The sequence below is a fragment of the Pseudophryne corroboree genome, chromosome 8, assembly GCF_028390025.1.
Source record: "Pseudophryne corroboree isolate aPseCor3 chromosome 8, aPseCor3.hap2, whole genome shotgun sequence".
Taxonomy (NCBI): Eukaryota; Metazoa; Chordata; class Amphibia; order Anura; family Myobatrachidae; genus Pseudophryne; species Pseudophryne corroboree.
The window spans coordinates 205,045,507-205,072,785 of NC_086451.1; the positions used below are offsets into that span (position 1 = coordinate 205,045,507).

Sequence of the window (27,279 nt, forward strand, 5' to 3'; positions counted from 1 at the left end):
GTGAGCCAGCACTACTGTACCTCTCCTGGCGCTTAGATATTAGATAAATATTCTATTATACCGCAGCTGCAAGTGTTTAGGAGACTGGTTTATGGTCTCTGACAAAAATTAGCAAAAAAATGATGTTTTTTTTAAATCACTGCAATGTGCGATAGATATAATTAAATATATTCAAAATATATGAATGAATTTGTATAAGATGGCTGTGTGCTTATAAATTTAATACTGGAAGACCCATGCTTCACAAATAACACATTTATTTAAAACACATATGTGTTACCCCCTCCCCAGAACTGACAGGGCATATGACAGCCCATATCATATATATACACTCGTGGTCCTGCAGCATGGGAGAACTTTTATAGCCTATCCTGTTCTATTGGGTAATCACCGGCGCTCATCGCAAAGGGCAGCGCTTATTGGGAGAGCTGCCCTTTGCGTTACTAATTGCATATGTTAGTACATATGCAATTAGTAACAATGCGGTAAGTGGCAGGATGTACCGCATTTGTCTCCGCTCAGATCTTCCCCACTCTGTGAATGTCACATAATCAGAGCATGAATGTGGCCTGTTCCTGGGGTGGGGCTCTGAGTGAAAGCATGGAGACCAGATAATGGGGAATAAGAACCTGCTCTCAGAGACGCTGCTTTAGCATCTTGTGCTCAGGGTTCCTCTATGTCACTGATTGGAGAGGGAGCGACTGTTGGAGACTCCTATCCTATTGTATCAGCAGCATTGTGTGTAGGTGGTGGAATATTGAAACTTGTAAATTAATGGGAGGAATGTTGTATGTAATGCACTGACAGCTGTGGCATTAACACCCCAGCAGTGGGAATGGGTGGGTGTTGTGCCAACTTGGGACCTACTCTTCCAGAGGCAAGTGGTGGATTTGGCATAATGTGATTTGTGGGGACTACGATTAGATATAAGTGAATTGTGAGAACTAATTTTTGCATAATGTTAAATGTTGGGGCTACGGTTTTAAGTTTTATTTTTTTTCCTGTGGGACTGCTATATATTCATTAATCAACTCATTCCCAGGAATCCCAGGATTGAAATAATGAGACAGGACTGGATTCCCTAGTGGCCACACTACTGTTCTTTGTCAGGCCCACTCTATAGTAACGAGATGTCTCGGCAGGCCTTATGGATTGAAAATGGGACCCATTATCAAATGTCATGAAGGCATGGAGCAGCTGTAACACTGCAGATGTGCTCTCTCTGACAATCAGAAAGCAGCCTCCCAGCCTGGTAAGTCTGGGGCTACCATGCGTAAGGGGCATTACTGTGAGGCATAATGTATATGGGTCATTATAGTGCATGACATAATGTGTAAGGGGCGTTATGGTGTGGTACATAATGTGTGAGGGGCATTACGGTGTGGTACATAATGTGTGAGGGGCATTACGGTGTGGTACATAATGTGTGAGGGGCATTACGGTGTGTGACATAATGTGTAAGGGGTATTACTATAAGGAGGAAAAATGACATGGGAAGGAATAAGTCAGGGTAGAGGACAAATTAAGACTAGGGGTTTGTTTTGATAGGTACACTAGCTCTTGTCACAGTGTAGGGCCTTTTGGGATTAAGGTTTTTTCAGGAAGTTACAGTTTTTTTTAAATTTAGTAAAATATGGCCGACTTTCCCCACATAATTTCTATTTTGTACAGTGGAGGTGAACGACTGTACATACATCTCAGTTTTAAAGTGAGTCAGAGGGGTGTTTTGGGGCTGGTGGGGCACAGTGTGATAGTAATTAGCCCTGGCACCGCTCACATTAATGAGTTTTCAGTGTCCGGTTCGATCAGTGCCAGAGGCTGCTGTTAGACCACGTGATCAAGGCACAGCCAGCAACTCGTCATGCTGCTGCTGTACCTCTCTCTCCACCCTCCCTCCATAGTCTGCATCTGTGCTGTCAGCAGCCTCGGACAGCTTCCTCTCTATCCATCCCAGCATCAGCCACAGCGGCTTCCCTGCATCAGCCGCCGTTAGCTTTCTATCCGCCAGATAGTGTCTGGATAGTGGTCACAGCTTGCTGCCGTCTTCCCCCTCCCTGCAACAGCCATCGGCTTTCTCTCCCCCGCTCCCAGCACACTGGCTGTCTTTCCCCCGCCTCCAGACTCAGTCACAGGCCCTGCATCAGCCGCAGCTGGAATTCTTTTTTCTGCTCCCAGCACCAGGTACACTGGCGGTTCTCCTCCTCCTCAGTCAGAGGCTACTGCCGCCTAACTGCTCCCTCTATCAGCCGGTGCTGTATGTCTTTCTTCCGCTCCCAGCACCATGAACACTGACAGTCTTTCCCCCTCCTCCTGCCTCAGTCACAGGCTGCTGCCGCCTACCCTCTTCCTGCATTAGGCGCAAAGACAGCAAAATATTCTGATCAAAATTAAAAGTATAAACAATTCTGTTTGGTAAATAAAAATGAGTTTTGCATTTTGCACAGAACAGTGATGTTATACGAACATTTTCATTAAACATTTGAAAAATTAAATGTTTATTCTTACAGTGAAATATTACATTTCTCATACGTCCTAGAGGATGCTGGGGACGCTTCAAGAACCATGGGGTATAGACGGGATCCGCAGGAGACATGGGCACTTTAAGACTTTGAAAGGGGTGTGAACTGGCTCCTCCTTCTATGCTCCTCCTCCAGACTCCAGTTTAGAATCTGTGCCCAGGCAGACTGGTTGCACAACTGAGGAGCTCTACTGAGTTTCTCGGAAAAGACTTTATTTATGTTAGGTTTTTTATTTTCAGGGAGGCTGCTGGCAACGGTCTCCCTGCATCATGGGACTTAGGGGAGAGAAGTCAGACCTACTTCTAGGGAGTAAAAGGCTCTGCTTCTTGGCTACAGGACACCATTAGCTCCTGAGGGTTTGGAACACTAGGTATGCCTAGGGGTTCACTCCCAGAGCCCGCTGTCACCCCCCTTGTAGAGCCAGAAGTAAAAAAACAGGTGAGTAGAAGAAGATAGAAGACTTCAGTGACGGCCTTCTGAGGTACCGCACAGCGATCGCGCTGCGCGCCATGCTCCCATACACATCGGCACTGCAGGGTGCAGGGCGCGCGATGGGGGGGGGGGGTTTGGCTGCGCCCTGGTTAGCATTAAAACACCTCTTTAAAGGCTGGCAGAGTGATATTGAAGTGCCTTGGCACTAAATTCATACCCCCGCCGGCATTATTTGTTTGTAAAAGAGCGGGCTGAAGCGGGCCATGTAGGGGGCGGGGCTTAGCCCTCACAGCTCTCATCAGCGCCATTTTCTCTCCTGGAGCTGCAGAGACGCTGTTCCTTCCTCACCACTACTATCACACGTACCAGGGTGCAAAACGAAGGGGGGGGGGGGGGGCACAGCAAATTTGGTGAAAAAATAAGTGATTGAAAAGCGCTGCAGGGTCTGAGGCAATATATATAAAGTTTCAGAACCGGGACAGGTGCTGGGTTGTGAGCTGGCAAACTCCCTCTGTGTTTCTCTGACAGGCTTTACTGTGGGTCTCAGTAGCGGATCTTGCCACGGGCAAGCAGGACTTTTGCCCAGGGCGCCGCCTTCCGGAGGGCGCCGCACCATGGCAAGATCCGCCACTGTGCCCCCCGCAGTGCCCCGTTGTGCCCCCCGCTTTGAAGGAAACCAGACGCTACGGTCTAGTTTCCCTTCATGGAGAGGACCCTTGCTGTGCGGTGCCCGATGAAATCGTCGCGCACCGCACAGCATAGTGGCACAGACACTAGGGGTCATAGGTCATAATTGACCTCTAGTGTCTATGCTGTTCTATGGCAGAGACATAATAACGTCTCTCCCATAGATCGAGGAGAGGAGAGGAGAGGAGAGGAGAAGGGCGGTGCCGGCGGAGGAGGTCTGCAGCAGTCTGGATCAGGAACGGGTATAGTAAGTATACTTTTTTTAATACATTTTTTTCTTTCAGCGGCGGTACAGGGGGCACAAATGGGGGTGTAACTGACCACGCCCCCATTTGAAGCCACACCCCTATACTGTGCCAGGGGCGCCACAAGGGCAAGAACCGGCCCTGGTGGGTCTGTCCCCCTTTTGGCCCAGTGTGTCTGTGGGTGTCAGTACAGGTGTGTCGGCATGTCTGAGGCAGAGTGCTCTTCCCAGGAGGAGACTGTGTAGGGGGGCAGAAACGGCTGTGGGAGTGACCCTGTCGGCACCGCCGACTCCTGACTGGGTAAATGTGTTGAATGCTTTGAATGCTAATGTGGCTCTTATTAATAAGAGACTAGATACATCTGTATCTCAGAACCAGGTATGGAAGAGATCGGTGGAGGATGTGTTATCACAGGTACAGACCCCCTCGGGGTCACATAAACGTTCGTTTGCACAGTTAGCAGACACAGATACCGACACGGACACTGACTCCAGTGTCGACTATAGTGATACCAGATTAGACCCAAAATTGGCAAAAAGCATTCAGTACATGATTGTGGCAATAAAAAACATGTTGCATATCACCGAGAACCCTGCGGTTCCTGATACTAGGGTCTGTATGTTTAAGGGAAAGAAACCTGAGGTAACGTTTACTCCCTCTCATGAACTAAATGCCCTTTTTGAAAAAATGTGGGAAAATCCTGACAGAAAGTTTCTGATTTCCAAAAGGATTCAAATGGAGTATCTGTTCCCCTCTGGGGATAGAGAGAAGTGGGAGTCACCTCCCATTGTAGACAAGGCGCTGTCACGGTTGTCTAAAAAAGTATCTTTACCAGCTCCTGACACGGCAGCCCTTAAGGATCCTGCGGATCGTAGACAGGAAAATACGCTAAAATCCATTTACGTCACCACAGGTACACTACTCAGACCAGCTATTGCATCTGCGTGGGTGAGTAGTGCTATAGAAAGGTGGGCAGATAACTTGTCATCTGATATAGATACCCTGGATAGGGAGGCCATCCTTTTAACGCTAGGTTATATCAGGGACGCTGCAGCCTACTTAAAGGAAGCGACGAGAGATATTGGCCTCTTGGGATCAAGGGCAAATGCCATGGCAGTCTCAGCTAGAAGAGCATTGTGGATTCATCAATGGAATGCTGATGCTGACTCTAAGAAAGCTATGGAGTCTCTACCGTATAAAGGTGGTGTATTGTTTGGTGAAGGTTTCGCTGAGTTGGTATCTACGGCTACCGCGGGTAAGTCGTCATTGTTGCCTTATGTTCCTCCACAACAAAAGAAAGCTCAGCACTTGCACATGCAGTCCTTTCGGCCAAATAAATACAAAAAAGGCCGAGGTTATTCCTTCCTTGCTAATAGCGGAAGAGGAAAAGGTAAAAGATCTCCAGCCGTGGCAGGTTCTCAGGAACCTCGTGGAGGTCCTCCCCGGCTTCTGCCAAATCCACCGCATGACGCTGGGGCTCCTCTGCGGGAGTCCGCACCGGTGGGGGCACGTCTCAAACTTTTCAGTCATTTCTGGGCTCGTTCGGCCCTAGACCCGTGGATTCTGGAAATAGTGTCCCAGGGGTACAAACTGGAGTTTCAAGACGTGCCCCCTCTACGTTTTTTCAAATCAGCCTTACCAGCTTCTCTTCCGAACAGGGAGGTAGTATGCGATGCAATACAAAAATTGTGTCGGAATCAAGTTATTGTCAGGGTTCCCCCGGCACAACAGGGATAATGCTTTTATTCAAGCCTGTTTGTGGTCCCGAAGCCGGACGGCTCGGTCAGACCAATTCTGAACCTAAAATCCCTCAATCTTTACCTAAGAAAATTCAAAATCAAGATGGAATCTCTCCGAGCAGTGATCTCCAGTCTCGAGGAAGGGGATTTCATGGTGTCGGTCGACATAAAGGATGCCTACTTACACATCACCATATATCCTCCGCATCAGGCTTACCTGCGGTTTGCTACTCAGGATTGTCATTAGCAATTTCAGATGCTGCCGTTTGGTGTATCCATGGCTCCGAGGATTTTCACCAAGGCAATGGTGGAAATGATGGTTCTCCTTTGCAAGCAAGGAGTTACAGTTATTCCTTACCTGGACGATCTCCTGATAAAGGCGAGATCCAGAAACAAGCTGGAGCAGGACATTGTGCTCTCCCTGACAGTTCTGCAACAACATGGTTGGCTCCTAAACCTGCCGAAGTCTCAGTTGAATCCGACAAAGCGGCTGTTGTTTTTGGGAATGATTCTGGACATGGAGTTACAGAGAATTTTTCTTCCAGAAGAGAAGGCTCTGGAAATTCAGAATTTGGTCAAACAAATTCTGAAACCAGCAAGAGTATCAATTCATCAATGCACTCGGCTGCTGGGGAAGATGGTGGCGGCCTACAAGGCCATTCAATTTGGCAGATTCCATGCCAGGGTGTTTCAGTGGGACCTGTTGGACTAGTGGTCCGGATCTCATCTGCACATACACCGGAAAATAATCCTATCCTCCAAGACCAGAATCTCACCCTGTGGTGGCTGCACAGCTCTCACCTCCTAGAGGGATGCAGGTTCGCGATCCAGGACTGGATCCTAATAACCACGGATGCGAGTCTCTGAGGCTGGGGAGCAGTCACACAGGGGGAAAACTTCCAGGGAAAATGGTCATGCCAGGAAGTTTGTCTTCACAGAAATGTTCTGGAGTTAAGGGTCATTTACAACGGCCTCCTTCAAGCGGAACGTCTTCTTCGCAACCGGCCCGTCCTAATACAATCGGACAATATAACAGCAGTAGCACACATAAACTGCTAGGGCAGAACAAAGAGCAGAGCGGCAATGGCAGAGGCCACAAAAATTCTCCGCTGGGTGGAAAGGCATACAAGCGCTCTGTCAGCGCTCTTTATTCCAGGAGTGGACATCTGGGAATCAGACTTCCTCAGCAGACACGATCTCCATCCAGGAGGTTTTCACAGAAGTGACAAGTCTTTGGGGAATTCCTCAAATAGACATGATGGCATCTCGCCTCAACAAGAAACTTCAGAGATATTGTTCCAGGTCGAGGGACCCTCAAGCAATAGCGGTGGACGCGCTGGTAACACCATGGGTGTTTCAGTAGGTGTACGTGTTTCCTCTGCTGCCACATTCCAAAGGTGTTAAAGATCATAAGAAGAACAAAGGTTCAGGTGATCCTCATTGCTCCGGACTGGCCAAGGAGGGCTTGGGATCCAGATCTTCAGGAATTACTCATAAGAGATCCCTGGCCTGTTCCTCTATGAGAGGATCTGTTACAGCAGGGGCCATGCGTGTACCACGACTTACCGCGGCTACGTTTGACGGCTTGGCGGTTGAACGCCGGATCCTAGCCTGAAAGGGTATTCCCAGTGAAGTTATTCCCACACTTCTTCAGGCTAGAAAAGGAGTAACGTCTAAACATTATCACCGTATTTGGAGAAAATATGTGTCTTGGTGTGAATCCAAGAAGGCTCCTACGGAAGAATTTCAACTAGGGTATTTTCTCCATTTCCTGCAAGCAGGGTCTAAAGTTAGGCTCGATTAAAGTACAAATTTCGGCATTATCGGTTTTCTTTCAGAAACCATTGGCCTCCTTTCCAGAAGTTCAGACTTTCGTGAAAGAAGTTTTGCACATCCAACCTCCATTTGTGCCCCCAGTGGCACCATGGGATCTTAACATGGTGTTGCATTTTCTTCAATCACATTGGTTTGAACCTTTACAGAAGGTTGAGTTGAAATTTCTCACTTGGAAAGTGGTCATGCTATTGGCCTTGGCATCTGAAAGGCGGGTGTCTGAGTTAACAGCTTTGTCTCACAAGAGTCCTTATTTAATTTTCCATGAGGATAGAGCGGAGTTGAGGACTCGTCAACAATTTCTGCCGAAGGTGGTTTCATCGTTCCACATGAACCTGCCTATTGTGGTACCAGTGGCTACTGACGCCTTCCAGGAGTCAAAATCTCTCGATGTGGTCAGGGCCTTGAAGATTTATGTCGCCAGAACGGCTCCACTTAGGAAAACGGAAGCTTTGTTTATCCTGTATGCTGCCAACAAGATTGGAATGCCTGCTTCAAAGCAGACTATTGCGCGCTGGATCTGCAATACGATTCAGTATGCTTATTCTACGGCTGGATTGACGTTACCGAAATCAGTGAAGGCCCACTCTACCAGGAAAGTGGGCTCATCCTGGGTGGCTGCCCGAGGAGTCTTGGCATTACAACTCTGCCGAGCAGCTACTTGGTCGGGTTCAAACACTTTTGCGAAATTGTACAAGTTTGATACCCTGGCTGATGAGGACCTCATGTTTGGTCAATCGCTGCTGCAGAGTCATCCGTACTCTCCCGCCCGTTCTAGAGTTCTGGTATAAACCCCATGGTTCTTGAAGTGTCCCCAGCATCCTCTAGGACGTATGAGAAAATAGGATTTTAATACCTACCGGTAAATCCTTTTCTCTTAGTCCGTAGATGATGCTGGGCGCCCGTCCCAGTGCGGACTCTATCTGCAGTTATTAGTTATGTTTACACACAGGTCGTGTTATGTTGTAGTCAGCCTGTTGCTGACATGGTTCATGCCGTTGACTGGGTTTCTGTTAAATGCCATGTTGTACGGCGTGCTTGAGGTGTGAGCTGGAATGTATCTCACCTTAGTTAACAATAAATCCTTTCCTCAAAATGTCCGTCTCCCTGGGCACAGTTGCTATAACTGGAGTCTGGAGGAGGGCCATAGAGGGAGGAGCCAGTTCACACCCCTTTCAAAGTCTTAAAGTGCCCATGTCTCCTGCGGATCCCATCTATACCCCATGGTTCTTGAAGCGTCCCCAGCATCCTCTACGGACTAAGAGAAAAGGATTTACTGGTAGGTATTAAAATCCTATTTTCTGAATCAGAATAATAAATTGAAAAAAGCTATGAAATTCCATAGACAAAAAACCTTACGGTTTCACATGTCCCATTAAGGCGTCTTACACATGATCTGGCATTTCAGAAACCTGTTGTAACTCTTCCACTCAAACTCCAAAAAGCAATGAAATTCCGATCATTAAGGCTGACGCCTTAATGGACGTGTTCTTTGCGCAATACAGATATGGTATGCCATCACAGCCTGTGGGTAAGTGCAGATTCAGCACTCTCACAGAGTGAGATTGCTGTCACTCACACAATGGTGAAGCTGCTAATTCACAGATTTGTGTGCTCATTGGAATACACACATGCAGTCTATGCAACTGAAGGTCTGTGCAGAAGACATGAGGTAAGAGTAGTGTTGATTGGAGGGAGGAGACAAAGCAGTGTGGATGGGGGGATAAAATTGTGTGGATAAGGGGAACACTAAGCAACACAGGTGGGTGAAAAACAGTGGTGCAGACGGGGGAAGGTAAGACAGAGTGATGCAGTTGGAGGGGGGGGAAGGACAGAGTGCAACAGATGGGGAAAGAGAATGGTGCAGATGGGGGTAAAGACAGTAGCAGAGATGATGGGGAGACAGAGCGGTGTGGATGGGTGGCACTAGTGTAAGGACCTGAATTGGGCCCATGGTACAGTACATTATGTACAAGTAGTATGTAGCAGAAGAAACTGTCTACTTTATATAAGTTAGATACTAGTCACACTTGCCTATGCTCCCAGACAGTCCAGGAGACTTACTGATTTCAGGAGATGTCCACAAACTCTCACCTAATTCAAAGTTAACACACTCACAAAGCCCTCACCCAGTCTTCTCCTATTTACATCTCTGACCTCTTCTCCCTTTAAACTACCGCTGCCCAGTTCGCAGCACAAATTAATGCTGCCTCTCCTCTCAACTGATTATCACAAAGATCAAGTTCCAACCATTACAGTTAATATGTAGATGCGATACCTGTAATTGAATAAAAACCATTGTTTTCAGGGCCAATTTATTCTCTGGCAGATTACAAACAAGCAAATATGATGCTGCTGAAGTTAAGTTAATTAATCTGTTGTCGGAAAAGGTCTTTAATTACCTGAACAATAACATATACACTGCTCAAAAAAATAAAGGGAACACTAAAATAACACATCCTAGATCTGAATGAATGAAATATTCTTATTAAATACTTTGTTCTTTACATAGTTGAATGTGCTGACAACAAAATCACACAAAAATTATCAATGGAAATCAAATTTATTAACCCATGGAGGTCTGGATTTGGAGTCACACTCAAAATTAAAGTGGAAAATCACACTACAGGCTGATCCAACTGTGATGTAATGTCCTTAAAACAAGTCAAAATGAGGCTCAGTAGTGTGTGTGGCCTCCACGTGCCTGTATGACCTCCCTACAACGCCTGGGCATGCTCCTGATGAGGTGGCGGATGGTCTCCTGAGGGATCTCCTCCCAGACCTGGACTAAAGCATCCGCCAACTCCTGGACAGTCTGTGGTGCAACGTGGCATTGGTGGATGGAGCGAGACATGATGTCCCAGATGTGCTCAATAAGATTCAGGTCTGGGGAATGGGCGGGCCAGTCCATAGCATCAATGCCTTCGTCTTGGAGGAACTGCTGACACACTCCAGCCACATGAGGTCTAGCATTGTCTTGCATTAGGAGGAACCCAGGGCCAACCGCACCAGCACAGGATCTCATCTCGGTACCTAATGGTAGTCAGGCTACCTCTGGCGAGCACATGGAGGGCTGTGTGGCCCCCCAAAGAAATGCCACCCCACACCATTACTGACCCACTGCCAAACCGGTCATGCTGGAGGATGTTGCAGGCAGCAAAACGTTCTCCTTGGCATCTCCAGACTCTGTCACGTCTGTCACATTGTGCTCAGTGAGAACCTGCTTTCATCTGTGAAGAGCACAGGGCACCAGTGGCGAATTTGCCAATCTTGGTGTTCTCTGGCAAATGCCAAACATCCTGCACGGTGTTGGGCTGTAAGCACAACCCCCAGCTGTGGACGTCGGACCCTCATGCCACCCTCATGGAGTCTGTTTCTGATCGTTTGAGTAGACACATACACATTTGTGGCTTGCAAGAGGTCATTTTGCAGGGCTCTGGCAGTGCTCCTCCTGTTCCTCCTTGCACAAAGGCGGAGGTAGCGGTCCTGCTGCTGGGTTGTTCCCTCCTACGCCCTCCTCCACGTCTCCTGATGTACTGGCCTGTCTCCTGGAAGCGCCTCCATGCTCTGGACACTACGCTGACAGACACAGCAAACCTTCTTGCCACAGCTCGCATTGTTGTGCCATCCTGGATGAGCTGCACTACCTGAGCCACTTGTGTGGTTTGTAGACTCCGTCTCATGCTACCATTAGAGTGAAAGCACCGCCAGCTTTCAAAAGTGACCAAAACATCAGCCAGAAAGCATAGGAGCTGAGAAGTGGTCTGTGGTCACCACCTGCAGAACAACTGCTTTATTGGTGGTGTCTTGCTAATTGCCTATAATTTCCACCTGTTGTCTATTCTATTTGCACAACAGCATGTGAAATTGATTGTCAATCAGTGTTGTTTCCTAAGTGGACAGTTTGATTTCACAGAAGTGTGACTTACTTGGAGTTACATTGTGTTGTTTAAGTGTTCCCTTTATTTTTTTGAGCAGTGTATTTTTATTTTAAATGGAATAAAATAAATAATTCACAGAATTTAGCTCATTATTTTTTAACTTTTATTTTCTACAACTGTAATGAAAGTGAACTGCAGTAAATTAGGAATTCTGGGCATGTATTCAACAAAGATGATCGTAAAACATGAATCATGCATCTCTCTACTACAGTCTTTATTATAATACTATAATACTAGAAATTAACATTACAAATACATCATAGTAATAAACTTCCTTTGTCATTACAGCTGATTATTACGTGATAAGAACAAAAAACACTGTATAATGGGGGTCATTCCGAGTTGATCGCTCGCTAGCAGTTTTTAGCAGCCGTGCAAACGCTTTGCCGCCTCCCACTGGGAGTGTATTTTAGCTTAGCAGAAGTGCGAAGGAAAGGATCGCAGAGTGGCTACAAAAAAAATAATTGTGCAGTTTCAGAGTAGCATCAGACCTACTCAGCGCTTGCGATCATTTCAGACTGTTCAGTTCCGGATTTGACGTCACAAACACGCCCTGCGTTCTCCCAGCCACGCCTGCGTTTTTCCTGGCATCCCTGCATTTTTTCGAACACTCCCTGAAAGCGGTCAGTTATTATTATTATTATTATCCTTTATTTATATGGCGCCACAAGGGTTCCGCAGCGCCCAATTACAGAGTACATAAACAAATAATCAAACAGGAAAACAGCAACTTACAGTTGATGACAATATAGGACAAGTACAGGGTAAATAAATATAGTTACATCAGCAGATGACACTGGAATAAGTATCAGGTGGCAGAAGACTGATGGAATTGGTGCAGTTGAAGATTATTAAAGTAAGAAAGGATAAGCACATGAGGGAAGAGGGCCCTGCTCGTGAGAGCTTACATTCTAAAAGGGGAGGGGTAGACAGACAGGGGTGACACAGATGGGGTACATAGAGAGCGTAGAACAGAGGGTTAGGATGAGATTTGGCTGGGTTTGGTGAAGAAGTGGGTCTTGAGAGCCCGTTTGAAGTTTTGTAGAGAGGTGGAGAGTTTGAGGGGGAGAGGTAGGGAATTCCAAAGAAGTGGTGCAGCACGTGAAAAATCTTGGAGGTAGGAGTGGGAGGAAGTAATCCGTAGGCAGGAGAGTCGGCGTGCATTAGCAGAGCGAAGAGGACGGGTGGGAGTGTAAAGGGAGATAAGGTCAGAGATGTAGATGGGAGAGGAGTGGGTGAGGGCTTTGTAAGCGAATGTGAGAAGCTTGAAATGGATTCTGAAAGGGAAGGGGAGCCAGTGAAGGTCTAGTAAGAGAGGAGAGGTGGACGTAGTGCGTTTGGTGAGGAAGATGAGCCGGGCAGCAGCATTGAGGATAGATTGCAGTGGAGAGAGGTATTTGTCAGGAATGCCAGTCAGGAGCAGATTACAGTAGTCTAGTCTGGAGATGACCAGTGAGTGGATAAGAGTCTTAGTAGCATCCTGGGTCAGAAAGGGTCTGATCCTGGAAATATTTTTTAGATGAAAATGGCAGGTTTGTGAGAGGTGCTGAATGTGTCGTTTGAAGGAGAGGGAGGAGTCAAGGATTACTCCAAGACAGCGCACTTGGGGGGTAGAGGAGATAGTAGTGCCATCAATAGATAATGAGATTGTAGGAGGTGAGGTTATGCGGGAGGGAGGGAAGATGATCAGCTCGGTCTTAGACATGTTAAGTTTAAGAAAGCGCTGGGACATCCAGGAAGAGGTAGCAGAGAGACAGTTGGAGATACGAGTGAGGAGAGCAGGGGAGAGGTCTGGAGAGGAAAGATAGATTTGGGTGTCATCAGCGTAGAGATGATATTGGAAACCAAAAGAACTGATGAGCTTACCTAGTGAGGACGTATAGAGAGAGAAGAGAAGAGGACCAAGGACAGAACCTTGGGGAACCCCTACAGTTAGTGGAAGTGAGGGGGAGGTGGAGTCATGAGAGGAGACAGAGAAAGAACGGTCAGAAAGGTAGGAGGACAGCCAAGAGAGGGCAGTGTCACGTAGACCAATGGAGTGAAGAATTTGCAGTAGGAGAGGATGGTCCACAGTGTCAAAAGCAGCAGAGAGATCAAGTAGAATAAGTATAGAGTAGTGTCCCTTAGATTTAGCAGCATGGAGGTCATTGCATACTTTTGTAAGGGCAGTTTCAGTGGAGTGGAGAGGACGGAAGCCAGACTGGAATGGGTCAAGCAGTAAGTGTGAGGAAAGAAAGGAAGTAAGACGGTTGTAGACAATACGCTCAAGGAGTTTGGAGGCAAAAGGGAGGAGAGAGATGGGTCGGTAGTTGGAGAGAGTGTTTGGATCAAGTGTAGGTTTTTTAAGAATAGGAGAGATGAGTGCATGCTTGAAGGCAGAGGGGACAGTGCCTGATGAGAGGGATAGATTGAGAAGGTGGGAAAGATGGGAACAAGCAGAAGGAGAGAGGTAGCGGAGGAGGCGGGAGGGGATAGGGTCAAGTGGGGAGGTGGTGAGGGGACAGGAATGAATGAGGGCCATGACTTCCTCTCCAGATGCATGGGAGAAAGATGACAGAGTAGGTGCGTCACTTTGTGACGACGCTGCCGGCCAATTCCACAAATACGCCAATTTTAGAATTGCCGCATGCGCCGTACGGGTGTCCCTTTTGACACACGGGATTATTTAAATACTTTCAGCTGCCACCAGCAAAGACTTTCCAACGTATTACGGACGTTACAGGCGTCTTTAGCTTTACCTGTCACACATACACTGTAATACTTAGAAAAATAGATAGGCGTGAGCCACACAGGCGTTGGAGTTCATAAGAACAACAGGATCAGAACTAAAATTAGGATTTTAATTTCAAGAATACTTCAGAGCTTTGGTTACAAAAAGGTTACAAAGATTATTAAGAATATTTTAAAAACACACACAGAATACAGCAATCTCAATAAATGAAAAGGGAATAAAAACTTACAGAAATCTTTACACTTACGCAAACAAGTTTTAAATATTTCTGTTGTGGGGGACTTCACAGAGACTCAGGTCACCTCCAGCATACCAGCTGTATCCCCAAGAGACACCCAGTTGACACCCAGAAACGCCCCCTTCCTGTCAATCACTCTGCGGCGGACATTGCAAATGAAAAGCCTCGCTAGATCTTGTGTAAAACTACATCGGCAGTTGTGAAAGTATGTTGCGCGTGCGCATTGTGCCGCATACGCATGCGCAGAAGTGCCGCTTTTTCACTTAATCGCTGCAAACATTTTTATCTAGCGATCAACTTGGAATGACCCCCAATATACAGCTGTCACAAAAAGCAATGACATTTAGCTAATTGTATTGCAATGGTACTTTATATGTAGGTCATGAAACATGTTCTTTGTACACAACCTTTCCTAATTAACTCATTAATATATTATACATCAAATATACAACTTTGAAATAAAAACACAAAATATAGAACATAATATGTTAATAAATAAATACATATGAAACAAAACAGAGCTTTATAAATAAAGATGCAAACCCAAAAAGTTTGTGTTTTTCAGGCAGTGGATCTTATTCAGAGATTGACACAGCAGCTGCATCCATCTGGTCTGCTCATGTGCACTGGCAATAGTGCGCGTGCATGACCGTCACCATGCGATCGCATCCTGGAAGGATGCAATTGCATAGTGATTGACATTGGCGGTCGTTGGGGGGGCGCCGCCGCAGCGTTTAATGGGTGCAGTCCGGACAACGCAGGCATGTCTGGACCATTTTGGGGGGCAGCTGCGTGACATCACATGCAGCCGCTGAGAAAAAAATGGTGGCGTACTGCCTGCCAGTGCAGCCAGGCTACACTGACAGGGGTCGACCCCAAAACTATACGTTCACAATTGCAAATGCATCGCGGGGCCTGCACCAGACACATGATGGGCGGCTTTGCCCTGTGCTGGTCAGCCCCTAGCATGTGAATAGATGGACGCAGATCTTGCTGCAGAAGCAAGATCTGCATCCATCCATGTATAACCCCCCGAGTGCACTACAGCCTGAGGGTTATTTTCCCCACAAAATAAGTCCCCTTGCGGGAATTGTAAACACAGTATGTGCTTTCACAAAGAAATGACTGACATGCACATCTTAAGTACTTGACACATGAAAGCTTTCCCAAAATGCTGTGAACAGGATTCTGGGACCATCAAACATGGGGATGGCAGGGTGGGTGCAAGCCATGAAGAAGCTAGGTACCACATTCTACTTAAACACACATGAAAAGGGCTCCTCATCACTACTGCTTCCAACCGTGGGTGTTGAAGCTGGGAATACATTAAATACTTCTAACACTGGGGGAGATTTACTAAGCCTTGGAAAGAGATCAAAGTGGACAGCGATAAAGTACCAGCCAATCAGCTCCTAAATGACATGTTACAGGCTGTGTTTAAAAAAATAATAATTTCTGGCCCACTGTTCGGCATGTGGTTGCCACAGTCAAATACAGTCTGTGCAGTGCTTCTTTAAAGTAAAAAGTGTTTAAAGGATTAAAAAAAAACCACCCCCAAAGCATAACCAGCTCCTGACCCATACGCCCATTCAGCGTCCCCCTGATTCTGACATTTCCCACATGGTTTCCTGTACATTATCATTGACTGCCTATGAGTCACAACTATCAAAGCCAATAAGCAGACAGTGTCTGTGGCATTGATTTACTGAGAGAGGTGTGACTCTTAGCCAATCAGTGATCATGTGCGTAAAAACCATGTTGGAAACGTAAGAATCGAGGACGCACTGTTTCTACAGTATACACAGAGATTGCTTCAATGTCCTCTGGATCTGGTAAGTGCTTTTTTTTTGCCAAGACCTTGAGAATACTACTGGACATGGGACCGAACAATGTCATGGAGGAGAAGAGAATGAACTGTGTGAGTGTGTACTAAATGGTTACATTATGGTGTGTAAATACTGTGTTGTTTTTATTTTTATATATATATATATATATATATATATATATATATATATATCCTTAATAGTGGGGATACAGGTGCTTGTGCGCCCCTTCTGTCCGGCATGCTCACATTTGTGGTTCTCCAATTGAGAGGAATCAGAGGATGTGGGGCAGGCTTGCTGGGACCCACTGTAATAGACAATGTTACTTCTTCTTTTACACAATCAGCTTTTCACCCACCATCACCAGGGGTGCGAGGGATACCCCAGGCTTCACCCCAGGCCTGAGGGATCCCTAGAAACGGGGACTCCTTTATTGGTGGGGTCCCCACTTCCTGAGGAATCCCACTGGGATGACCAGTTTGGGGACGGTAAAAGTGATGGCAGAAGTGTGTCTCCCTATTATTGCATTTTCCCCACCCCCCCCAGCTGGGTGAACCAAGAGCTGGTCACTGGAGATATGGGAGAAACCCCAATTCATGTTTCCTTTAAATTTCCAGAACCATGGGTCCGGAGCTGGTTATGCTTTTGGGGTGAGGTGGGGTGAGATGTTGTTTTTTTTTTTTACTTTTTTTTTTTAACCCTTTGAACATTGAGAAGCACTACACAGATTATACCGATCTGTGCAGCGCTTATTCCAAACTCACCTGCCACAGGTCTATTGTTTGGGCAACCTGTCCCTTGATTTTGAGGTCGGTTCAAAAATCTTTAGTAAATCCGGAGATCCTGTAGTCCTCTATTAAAGTATCTATGTTTGGTCAATGTTCGGTTTTGGAGGGAATTGGTTTCATAGTTCTTTTTTCCAGTCGATTTTGCCTTTAGTAAATCTCTGAATTGCAAAATCTACCAAAATCTAAATTGATCATTAGTAAATATACCTCTAGGTCTCTAAGTCAGTGATTTAGGAGCCCCCTAACCATTGGCACCCTTGCCTAGATATGCCTAATGGGAGCATCAGCTCAGCCGAATAGACATCCCCAAGTTATCTGTTTAAAATTCACATACAATATGTTAAAATATGTAAAGTGAAGAAATAAACTGACATTTGCCATTCATGGAAAAACGTTACAAAATACTATAAAATGTAGGCACTACTAAGCTGAAACTGGCTTGGACATGGTTGAAACTGCTCACCTTCCTGCAAATCCCCTCTGATTTTTCACCTGATCTAATTTTTAAGAATTTATTACAAATTCTCTAATTGGTTCAATGATCCACTTTGGAATAATTTTGTGCATCTACTGTATTGTCATTAAATATAAAAAAGATACAATCAACAGGAACAACTATTTTTGCACAGCTGCCAAGAGCAGTATCTGGGAAAGGACCTGATTATCCCTTTTACGGAAAATGAAGAAATCTAAAGCAAAATAACCATACCTGGGAATTGCAGAGGTCTAACGTTCATCTCAGAGACTTAGCCAGGACTTCATATTCAAAGTATTTTTAGGGGTCGGTTTTACTAAAGCTTCTAGAACAGAAAGCGTTGGTGTTGCCTATAGCAACCAATCAGATGTTAGCTATCATTTCTCTGTTGCATTCTAGAAAATGATATACAGAATTTGATTAGTTGCTACAGGCAATACCACCTGCTAGTACCAGAGACAGATTTACACACAATATATGAGTCCAAGGGTACATGTGGGCATTATACACAGGTGCAGCAGTACATACTGCTGGAAATCTGCTGAGTTTTGATCAGAGATGTGCAGAAAAAGCACTGACTCACCTGCCACAGACTTTTTACTCCACAGTCTTTACTATAAAAATTGTTAGAATAATACAAAGAAGTTATTTCTAATATAGCCTTTGTATTTTTCATATACTTTATAAAGTAAAAAACTCTAACACATATGTTAGTATGACAGGAAAGGTTCTGCCTCACCTGCCTCACCCCACTGCACATCACTGAAATTAACTACATATTACACAAAACATTACGGAGAATACGTCCAATCATTCCACAGTGGAGTGCACATGCACATCCCAACAGCTGGAATCCCGAAGGTAAGTATAGCTGGGAAGCACACAGAAACTCCACATAGAGGGGCAGATTTAGTAACATTATTTTAACTAAAATAATGTGAAAAAAAGGGTGTATTCACACCCTTTTCACATTATTTTAGTTTCACTGAAATTATTAAAAAGCTTTTGGAGCAGTTTTCATGAAAATATATACTTATAATGGGAAATGCAATCTGGATGACTTTACTAAAAAAAGAAAGAAAAACACATCAGTGAGCCCTGTGATAATAACACTATCTTCAGTGTTCACAGGACTCACTGCGATATTCTGCCTCCTGTACAGCTTTCTCTGCCAGCTGACAGAGAAAGCTGTGCAGAGACCCAGCCGGTGTGATCAGCTATGTGTCCCCGAAGGACACACAAGCTGATCACTGTGTAAAAAAACAAAAAAGTAAAAAAATAAAATAGATCATACTAAGCAGGCCCAGGGACTGGTTATTAGTGCTCTGGTAAGGGCTGCCTGTCATCGGATCCTCCTGCGCTGCTGCTGTGACCCCCAGTGCAGTAAAGTATGCTGTGAAGCGGCAGCTTACTTTACAGCACTGAGGGGTCACAGCAGGAAGTGGATTCGAGACTGACAGTCCTCCAATCACAATCACTGGTCCCTGGGTCTGGTGAGAATGAGCAGCGATGGTGGCATAGTTGCCTACCCTCCCTCATTCTGCAGGAGACTCCCTGAAATAGCAGCAATCTCCCTGTCTCCCTGAATAGTCCAGCAATCTCCCTCATTGTACCTTACCTCCATTATGTAGCTGTTACATTCTTGGGAGGAACAATGAATCAGAGATATATCCATTCAAATGGGATCATCGGTGCCATTTCCCTGTATTGGTTATAAGGCACTATGATCCCTATGGCTACATGCATTTTTAATAAGGTTTTTCATTGCCACTTGCAGTCTATGTGTATACAGTATACTAACTTTATGGCTCATTTACGGTTGGATGTAAGCAATTTTCATTACACGCCTCTCAGATGTAGCAGTACATGTCCATACTGATAGGTGTTACTTTCACAATCTCCCTGATATGTTTTTTTCAAAAGTAGGCAAGTATGGGTGGTGGTGGGGAAGCGTTGAGGCACGGGAGGTGGGGTAGTCGTGATGGGGGAGGAGGGGGGGAGATACCCAACATTGGTGGTAGTGGCGATATCAGTGGCAGCAGCGCATACACAGAACATACTTGGGGTATTTTTTACAAAAAATATCTCAAAAAGGCTGTGGAGTGTCATCGCAAGGACAGAGCTTTATCGCAAGCTCTGTCCTTGCATCCGATTATTGATACATCCCCGCGATTTAATCAATTATTGCATTACAGATTGCCCAGATTTTATCACGTCACATCAGCCATACCTCCCAACATTGGGAGATAACTAGGAGGAACGCTATGGGGGCATCGCCTATAGGAAAGTGGGTGTAACTCCAGAGTTCCGCAATTGTGTACCACCCCCCCGTTTTTCATCACTATGGGGGCATGGCCAGTGCTCTGTGAGCTGCTGGCATCCCCCTAGTCCTTCTGACTCCCGTGAATAGACGCTGTGCGCATGCGCACACCGTATATTCACCGCTGCTCTGCTAGGCAAAGCAGCAAGTGATAGGAGCCTGCCAACTGCCAACCCCCTCAAGGGACACTGCAGACGGCGGGTGGGATAGTCCCAAAAAATACAGGACTGTACTGTGAAAATCGGGACAGTTGGGAGGCATGCATCAGCGTCCTCAGATGCACATTGTGATGAATCGGCCCCAGAGAGAGAGAGAGAACCATAATTGGAGTAAAACTCATGACCCCATTTTTAAGAGGCATGTTAGCCATTGTGCCACCCACTTAGTCAATGTTTCACAAACACTGTCAAATGCCAGAATCCCATAGTGATGTTTTTTTTTTAAATGTTTTTGGCAGTAGGCAAGTACCATTTTATATCATGCAAACATACTACAGGTTGAGTCTCCCTTATCCAAAATGCTTGGGACCAGAGGTATTTTGGATATGGGATTTTTCCGTATTTTGGAATAATTGCATACCATAATGAGATATCATGGTGATGGGACCTTAGTCTAAGCACAGAAGGCATTTATGTTTCATATACACCTTATACACACAGCCTGAAAGTAATTTTAGCCATTATTTTTAATAACTTTGTGCATTAAGCAAAGTGTGTGTACATTCACACAATTCATTTATGTTTCATATACACCTTATACACACAGCCTAAAGGTCATTTAATACAATATTTTTAATAACTGTGTATTAAACAAAGTTTGTGTACATTGAGCCATTAGAAAACAAAGGTTTCACTATCTCACTCTCACTCAAAAAAGTCCGTATTTCGGAATATTCCGTATTTCGGAATATTTGGATATGGGATACTCAACCTGTATCAGATTTAATATTAGGAACATAGGCTTAAAAATATAATTTACAGACCAGCACTGCTTTTCACAGCGACTGGCTAGAAAGTGCTGGAGTTAGCAACATGTAACTGGTTTTTGCCTTCACAGTATCACAACCAATTATATACAGATCACTACATGATACAAAAGTTACCTTGGGGGAGATTTCAGCTTGGAGAGAGATAATGTACCAAGCTTTCAGCTCCTGTCATTTTTTAGGCTGTGGACCTGATTCCCATATGTACAGTGTTGAAAAGCCACAGGAGGCATCTGTAGGAAAAAGACGTCTCCTGCCAGCATCTGAGCTCTGAATGCTGTACCCGAAGATGCATGGTTGCGACCCTCAGTTATGACAGGTCATACCCCTCAGCCATATGTGCTTGCTCAGAATGGCCATCACAACCTCTCTGCTGAGTTCATGAAGTCTGTGTTCGATGGCGGAGACCCTGGATTTGGAGCCCTGGGCACGGGATCCTTGACTAGCTTGGTCCCGGTCGCCAGCCCTGCTCCATCCATCAAATGACAAAGCATGTCAATCATGCTGCTGCTAAGATGAACTGAGAGTGATCACGCAGGATTTGTTCTGTATATGCACACCACACAACAGGACCTACATACTGAGTTTACTTACAAATCCTAATCAGGCTCTATGTTTAAAAAATGACAGGACCTGACTGGTTGCCACGTTATCCCTCTCCAGTTTATCTCTCCCTAAGCTTTAATAAATATCCCCCTTTGTTTCAAAATAGGTCCTTAGGGAGACATACAGTACAGTATACAAACCCTGTACGGACAGTGTGACATTGCAACTGAGGGCTTTAGATTCTAAAGCACATTACAGCTTGCCTGGGAAATTTTCCAGTTATTATAATGTGTTACCGAACAACTTTTGTCTGTTTCACGTGGAAGCAGTGGCGTAACTAGAAATTTTTCTCCCCCAAGCCAAAAAATTCTACGGCGCCCCCCCGCCCCATAATTGGCACTAGTAAAGGGACAAACATGTGCACGCCGAAGGCGCGCGCCACCAAAAAGGGGGCGTGATTTCATTCAAATGGGCATGGCTTCGCATAAAGAGGCGTGGCATTGCAGGAAAAGACTACCTTATACCCCAGTTTTGCAACCTGCACGCCCAGACGTTAGCCACCACAGGAAAGAAAAATAATCCTGATTCATGCCCCTTCCATTATTTGTCACTTTTCCTCCTTATAGTAATGCCCAGTATACATTATGCCACATACTGCAAAGGCCCTCAGACATTATGCCACACACAATTATGCACATGACACAATATGCACACACCGTAATGCCCCCGACACATTATGCCACACACCGTAATGCCTGTGACACATTATGACAGGAATCGCAATGCCCGTTATACATTATGCTACACACTGCAATGCCCCTGATACATTATAGCACATACCACAATGCCTGTGATATAGTATGCCACACATCGCAATGTCCGTGATACATTATGCCACACATTGCAATGTCCGTGATACATTATGACACACACTGCAATGAACCTGAGACATTATACCACATATCACAATGCCCATGATATAGTATACCACACACCGCAATGTCCGTGATACATTATGACACACACTGCAATGTCCGTGATACATTATGACACACACTGCAATGAACCTGAGACATTATACCACATACCACAATGCCCATGATATAGTATACCACACACCGCAATGTCCGTGATACATTATGACACACACCGCAATGTCCGTGATACATTATGACACACACTGCAATGAACCTGAGACATTATACCACATACCACAATGCCCATGATATAGTATACCACACACCGCAATGTCCGTGATACATTATAACACACACCGCAATGTCCGTGATACATTATGACACACACTGCAATGAACCTGAGACATTATACCACATACCACAATGCCCGTGATATAGTATACCATACACCGTAATGCCTGTGACACATACCGCAATGCCCGTTATACCCTATGCCACACTGCAATGCCCCTGAGACATTATACCACATACCACAATGCCCGTGATATAGTTTGCCACACACCGTAATGCCTGTGACACATTCTGACACACACCGCAATGTCCGTGATACATTATGCCACACACCGTAATGCCCATTACACATTAAGTCCTACAGTAAGGCTTCTAATTACTTTTAAATTACCTGCTCGTTGCCAGGGGTTTCATGCTCTTGGTTCCATGCATGGTGCCAGGGGTTTTCATGCTCAGGGTGTCATGCTCGTTGCCAGGTGTTTCATGCACTCGGTGTCATGCTCGTTGCCAGGGGTTTCATGCACTGGGTGTCATGCTCGTTGCTAGGGGGTAGTGCTTGTTGCTAGGGCTGTGCTCCCAGTGCCACATATGTCCTCAGTGCCAGATATTCCCCCACGGTGCCAGGTACTCACATGCCCCCAGTGCCAAATATAGCCTCTCCCCCCAGTGCCACATATGCCCCCAGTGCCAGATATTCCCCCACAATGCCAGGTGCTCACGTGCCCCCAGTGCCAAATATAGCCCCCCATGTGCCAGGTACACATACAGTGCCATATATGCCCCCTCAGTGCCCCCCCAGAGCCATATATGCCCCCTCAGTGCCCCCCCAGTGCCATATATGCCCCCTCAGTGCCATATATGCCCCCTCAGTGCCCCCAGCAGTGCCATATATGCCCCCTCAGTGCCATATATGCCCCCTCTGTGCCCCCCCCAGTGCCATATATGCCCCCTCAGTGCCATATATGCATACCTCCCAACTGTCCCGATTTTCGCGGGACAGTCCCGTTTTTTGGGGACTGTCCCGCTGTCCCACCCGCGGGCCGCAGTGTCCCGCGATGGGGGGGGGGGGCAGTTGGAAGGCTCGTACACTCACTGCTCTGTAGTGAATAGTGAATAGACTCACACAGCGTCTATTCAGCGCACAATGGGAGAGAGGGCATGCCAGCAGCTCACAGAGCGCTGGGCATGCCCCCTCAGTGACGAAAACGGGGGCGTGGCCCGCGATCGCGGTCCTCCCGCTAAGCCACGCCCCCTTTTCATAGACCACGCCCCCGACACGCCGGAGACTCGAGTCAGAGGGACACAGGAGAGGCGCGCGCTGTGCCCTCCGTGTCCCTACTTCACAGCGGGGGGCTAGTGACAACAGATTGACATGCGGACGCTCGTCCGCATGTCAATCTGTTCTAAATCAGTGGCGGCGCCCCCGCAGTCCCTCGCCCCCAAGCCACCGCGAGGACTGCGGGGGCAGTAGTTACGCCACTGCGTGGAAGATACAAAGTTCTGAGGGGCAGATTTATTAAGCCTAGTGAAGTGATAAAGTGGAAGGTGATAATGCACCAGCCAGTCAGCTCCTGACATTTTTCAAACCCAGCCTGTGACATGGAAGATAGGAGCTGATTGGCTGGTACTTTATCGCCGTGCTATTTATCACTTCACCAGGCTTAATAAATCTGCCCCTGAGGGTGTTAATGACCTTCCTGTTCATTAAATGCTCAGTACTCACAAAAATAAATATCTAATGATAATACTGTCTAAGAAATACTAGATTTATTTAGTAACTATCAGCAAGCTTGATTTCTACAGCTACAATCTGATTGCTTTTTATAAAAATACAGTATACTGTACTGTATATTAAAGGACCATAAAACAATATATTAATTTCAGTTAATTAAAACTTCTGAATATGTAGGAAAAATATATCAGTAAATACACATACATAATCATATACTGTATTTTATTAACTAAAGTTGCTATTTAATTATGTTATTGAAATGACGTTACAGTCCTGATGGTTTTTCTTCACTATGACAACCAGAGATGTCCAGACTACTCAGTTTTGCCAGTTTGAGTTACTGTATCCTAAAGTTGATGTACAGTAGCTAATAAATGTTACGCAAAACTAGCAACAACGCAATATGTATGCAAACAGTAACAGCAATAATAATTGTACTTGCATAGCATTGAAGAACAGTCCTTCCCTTATGTTTGCTAGAAACACCACAGAACGTCTGTCACACTCACAGGTATATACAGACATACAGCAAGTACAACCTGAATTCATTTTTTTCCAGCCTATAGTGTTGGCATGGAATAACACATGGGGATCTGTAATGTGAAATAGTCATCCACTTCTGTATATCCTAATTACTAAATGCAAATATACTGTACCGATATTAGTGACCAGCATTCAGTGATCATCTGTATAACAACTAAAGTCAAGACCTTTTTGGATCTAGCAGAAGTAATTCCCATTTCTGTGACTGTCACAGCATCCTGCTTACAGACCCCATGCCTATTGTCAATGTCATACACAATATGTGGTAGTCACTGAGCAACACCCTGAACACTATGGCACGAACCTTTCCTCCTTCCTGAATCCACGATCCCAGGTCTTTGCTAGGTGTCTTCTGCTGTGGAGTCATTTTCATCCTGTGCTCCTCATGCATAACGCAGTAAACGTGCATTTCACATGTTGATCGGGTGACAGAGGAGCACGAAGAGGGGAGAGTGCAGGCTCAGCGCTCATAGGGTGCAGGAGCTTGGGAAAGTGTACAGGCTGGAAGTTCTCGCACTCATATGCTCTGTGGGGCTGCACTCATACTGTATCTGTCAGCCTGCATAAGGGACGGGTAGCTGAGAGAGATAACATTGACTTATGTCTGATGTATTTTCCCCCTGAGCTGCGGGAATGCAGCAAAGTGCTCCACCTCACAGGCTGACTAAATAAGGACATTCATATAGTAGGCAGAGCTTCAATCTTGCTCTCAGATGGGAAGCAGGCAGTGGGCTATAAACATACCAGTCCTGCAATCACACCCTCAGCCAACTGGGCAAAGCAGAGCAATGTCAGTGCCTTGGCCCTTGGGAATACATTACTTTCGGTTACTGTAATACAAACCCAGGGTTTTACACGAGGCTGAAGTTAGCTTCTTATTCGGCCAGCTTCTTACTTATTCACTTCTTATTCGGCTCCAGCTTCTTATTCACTTCTTATTCGGCTCCAGCTTCTTATTCACTTCTTATTCACTTCTTATTCGGCTCCAGCTTCTTATTCAGAAATTATTATATTAAAATAAATTAAATAAGGATAGATCACTAAGTTAACATTGCATAAACTTCAAAGTGTCCCTTACACCAATTTGCATGACATTTTACATTAAACAAAAATGATTTAGGCATGAAAATGGTGGTAAAGCGGGCACAGACACCAGATTTCATCATTTTGAATAAGAAGCTGTAGCTGTGCAAGGGTTAAACAGCGTTGGTCAACAGATTTGATACTTGAAACTTACACAGGGTGGTCACTTACATATCACCCACTTGTAATTTGCCTTGACCAACAAGCATTTGGGCATGAAAATGGTGGTAAAGCGGGCACAGACACCAGAGTTCATCATTTTGAATAAGAAGCTGTAGCTGTGCAATGGTTAAACAGCGTTAGTCAAAAGATTTGACACTTGAAACTCACACAGGGTGGTCACTTACATATCACCCACTTGCAAATTGCCTTGACCAACAAGCATTTGGGCATGAAAATGGTGGTAAAGCGGGCACAGACACCAGATTTCATCATTTTGAATAAGAAGCTGTAGCTGTGCAAGGGTTAAACAGCGTTGGTCAACAGATTTGACACTTGAAACTTACACAGTGTGGTCACTTACATATCACCCACTTGCAATTTGCCTTGACCAACAAGCTTTTGGGCATGAAAATGGTGGTAAAGTGGGCACAGACACCAGAAATCATCATTTTGAATAAGAAGCTGTAGCTGTGCAAGGGTTAAACAGCGTTGGTCAACAGATTTGACACTTGAAACTCACACAGGGTGGTCACTTACATATCACCCACTTGCAATTTGCCTTGACCAACAGGCATTTGGGCATGAAAATGGTGGTAAAGCGGGCACAGACACCAGATTTCATCATTTTGAATAAGAAGCTGTAGCTGTGCAAGGGTTAAACAGCGTTGGTCAACAGATTTGACACTTGAAACTTACACAGGGTGGTCACTTACATATCACCCACTTGCAATTTGCCTTGACCAACAAGCATTTGGGCATGAAAATGGTGGTAAAGCGGGCACAGACACCAGAAATCATCATTTTGAATAAGAAGCTGTAGCTGTGCAAGGGTTAAACAGCGTTGGTCAACAGATTTGACACTTGAAACTCACACAGGGTGGTCACTGACATATCACCCACTTGCAATTTGCCTTGACCAACAGGCATTTGGGCATGAAAATGGTGGTAAAGCGGGCACAGACACCAGATTTCATCATTTTGAATAAGAAGCTGTAGTTGTGCAAGGGTTAAACAGCGTTGGTCAACAGATTTGACACTTGAAACTTACACAGTGTGGTCACTTACATATCACCCACTTGCAATTTGCCTTGACCAACAGGAATTTGGGCATGAAAATGGTGGTAAAGCGGGCACAGACACCAGAAATCATCATTTTGAATAAGAAGCTGTAGCTGTGCAAAGGTTAAAGAGCGTTGGTCAAAAGATTTGACACTTGAACCTCACACAGGGTGGTCACTTACATATCACC

The 27,279-nt window shown here is 45.5% G+C and overlaps 1 protein-coding gene across 1 annotated transcript in view; it reads right to left on the reverse strand.

Moving 5' to 3' along the window:
* LOC134948818 (rho GTPase-activating protein 20-like) overlaps positions 1-25,461 on the reverse strand; it is a 249,261-nt gene extending 223,800 nt beyond the window's left edge. The window contains exon 1 of the mRNA XM_063937064.1: positions 25,090-25,461. Coding sequence (XP_063793134.1) covers positions 25,090-25,194 — 105 coding nt within the window. The 5' untranslated portion in view covers positions 25,195-25,461. The remainder of the gene's footprint in view (positions 1-25,089) is intronic.
* Positions 25,462-27,279: the final 1,818 nt, after the last annotated feature.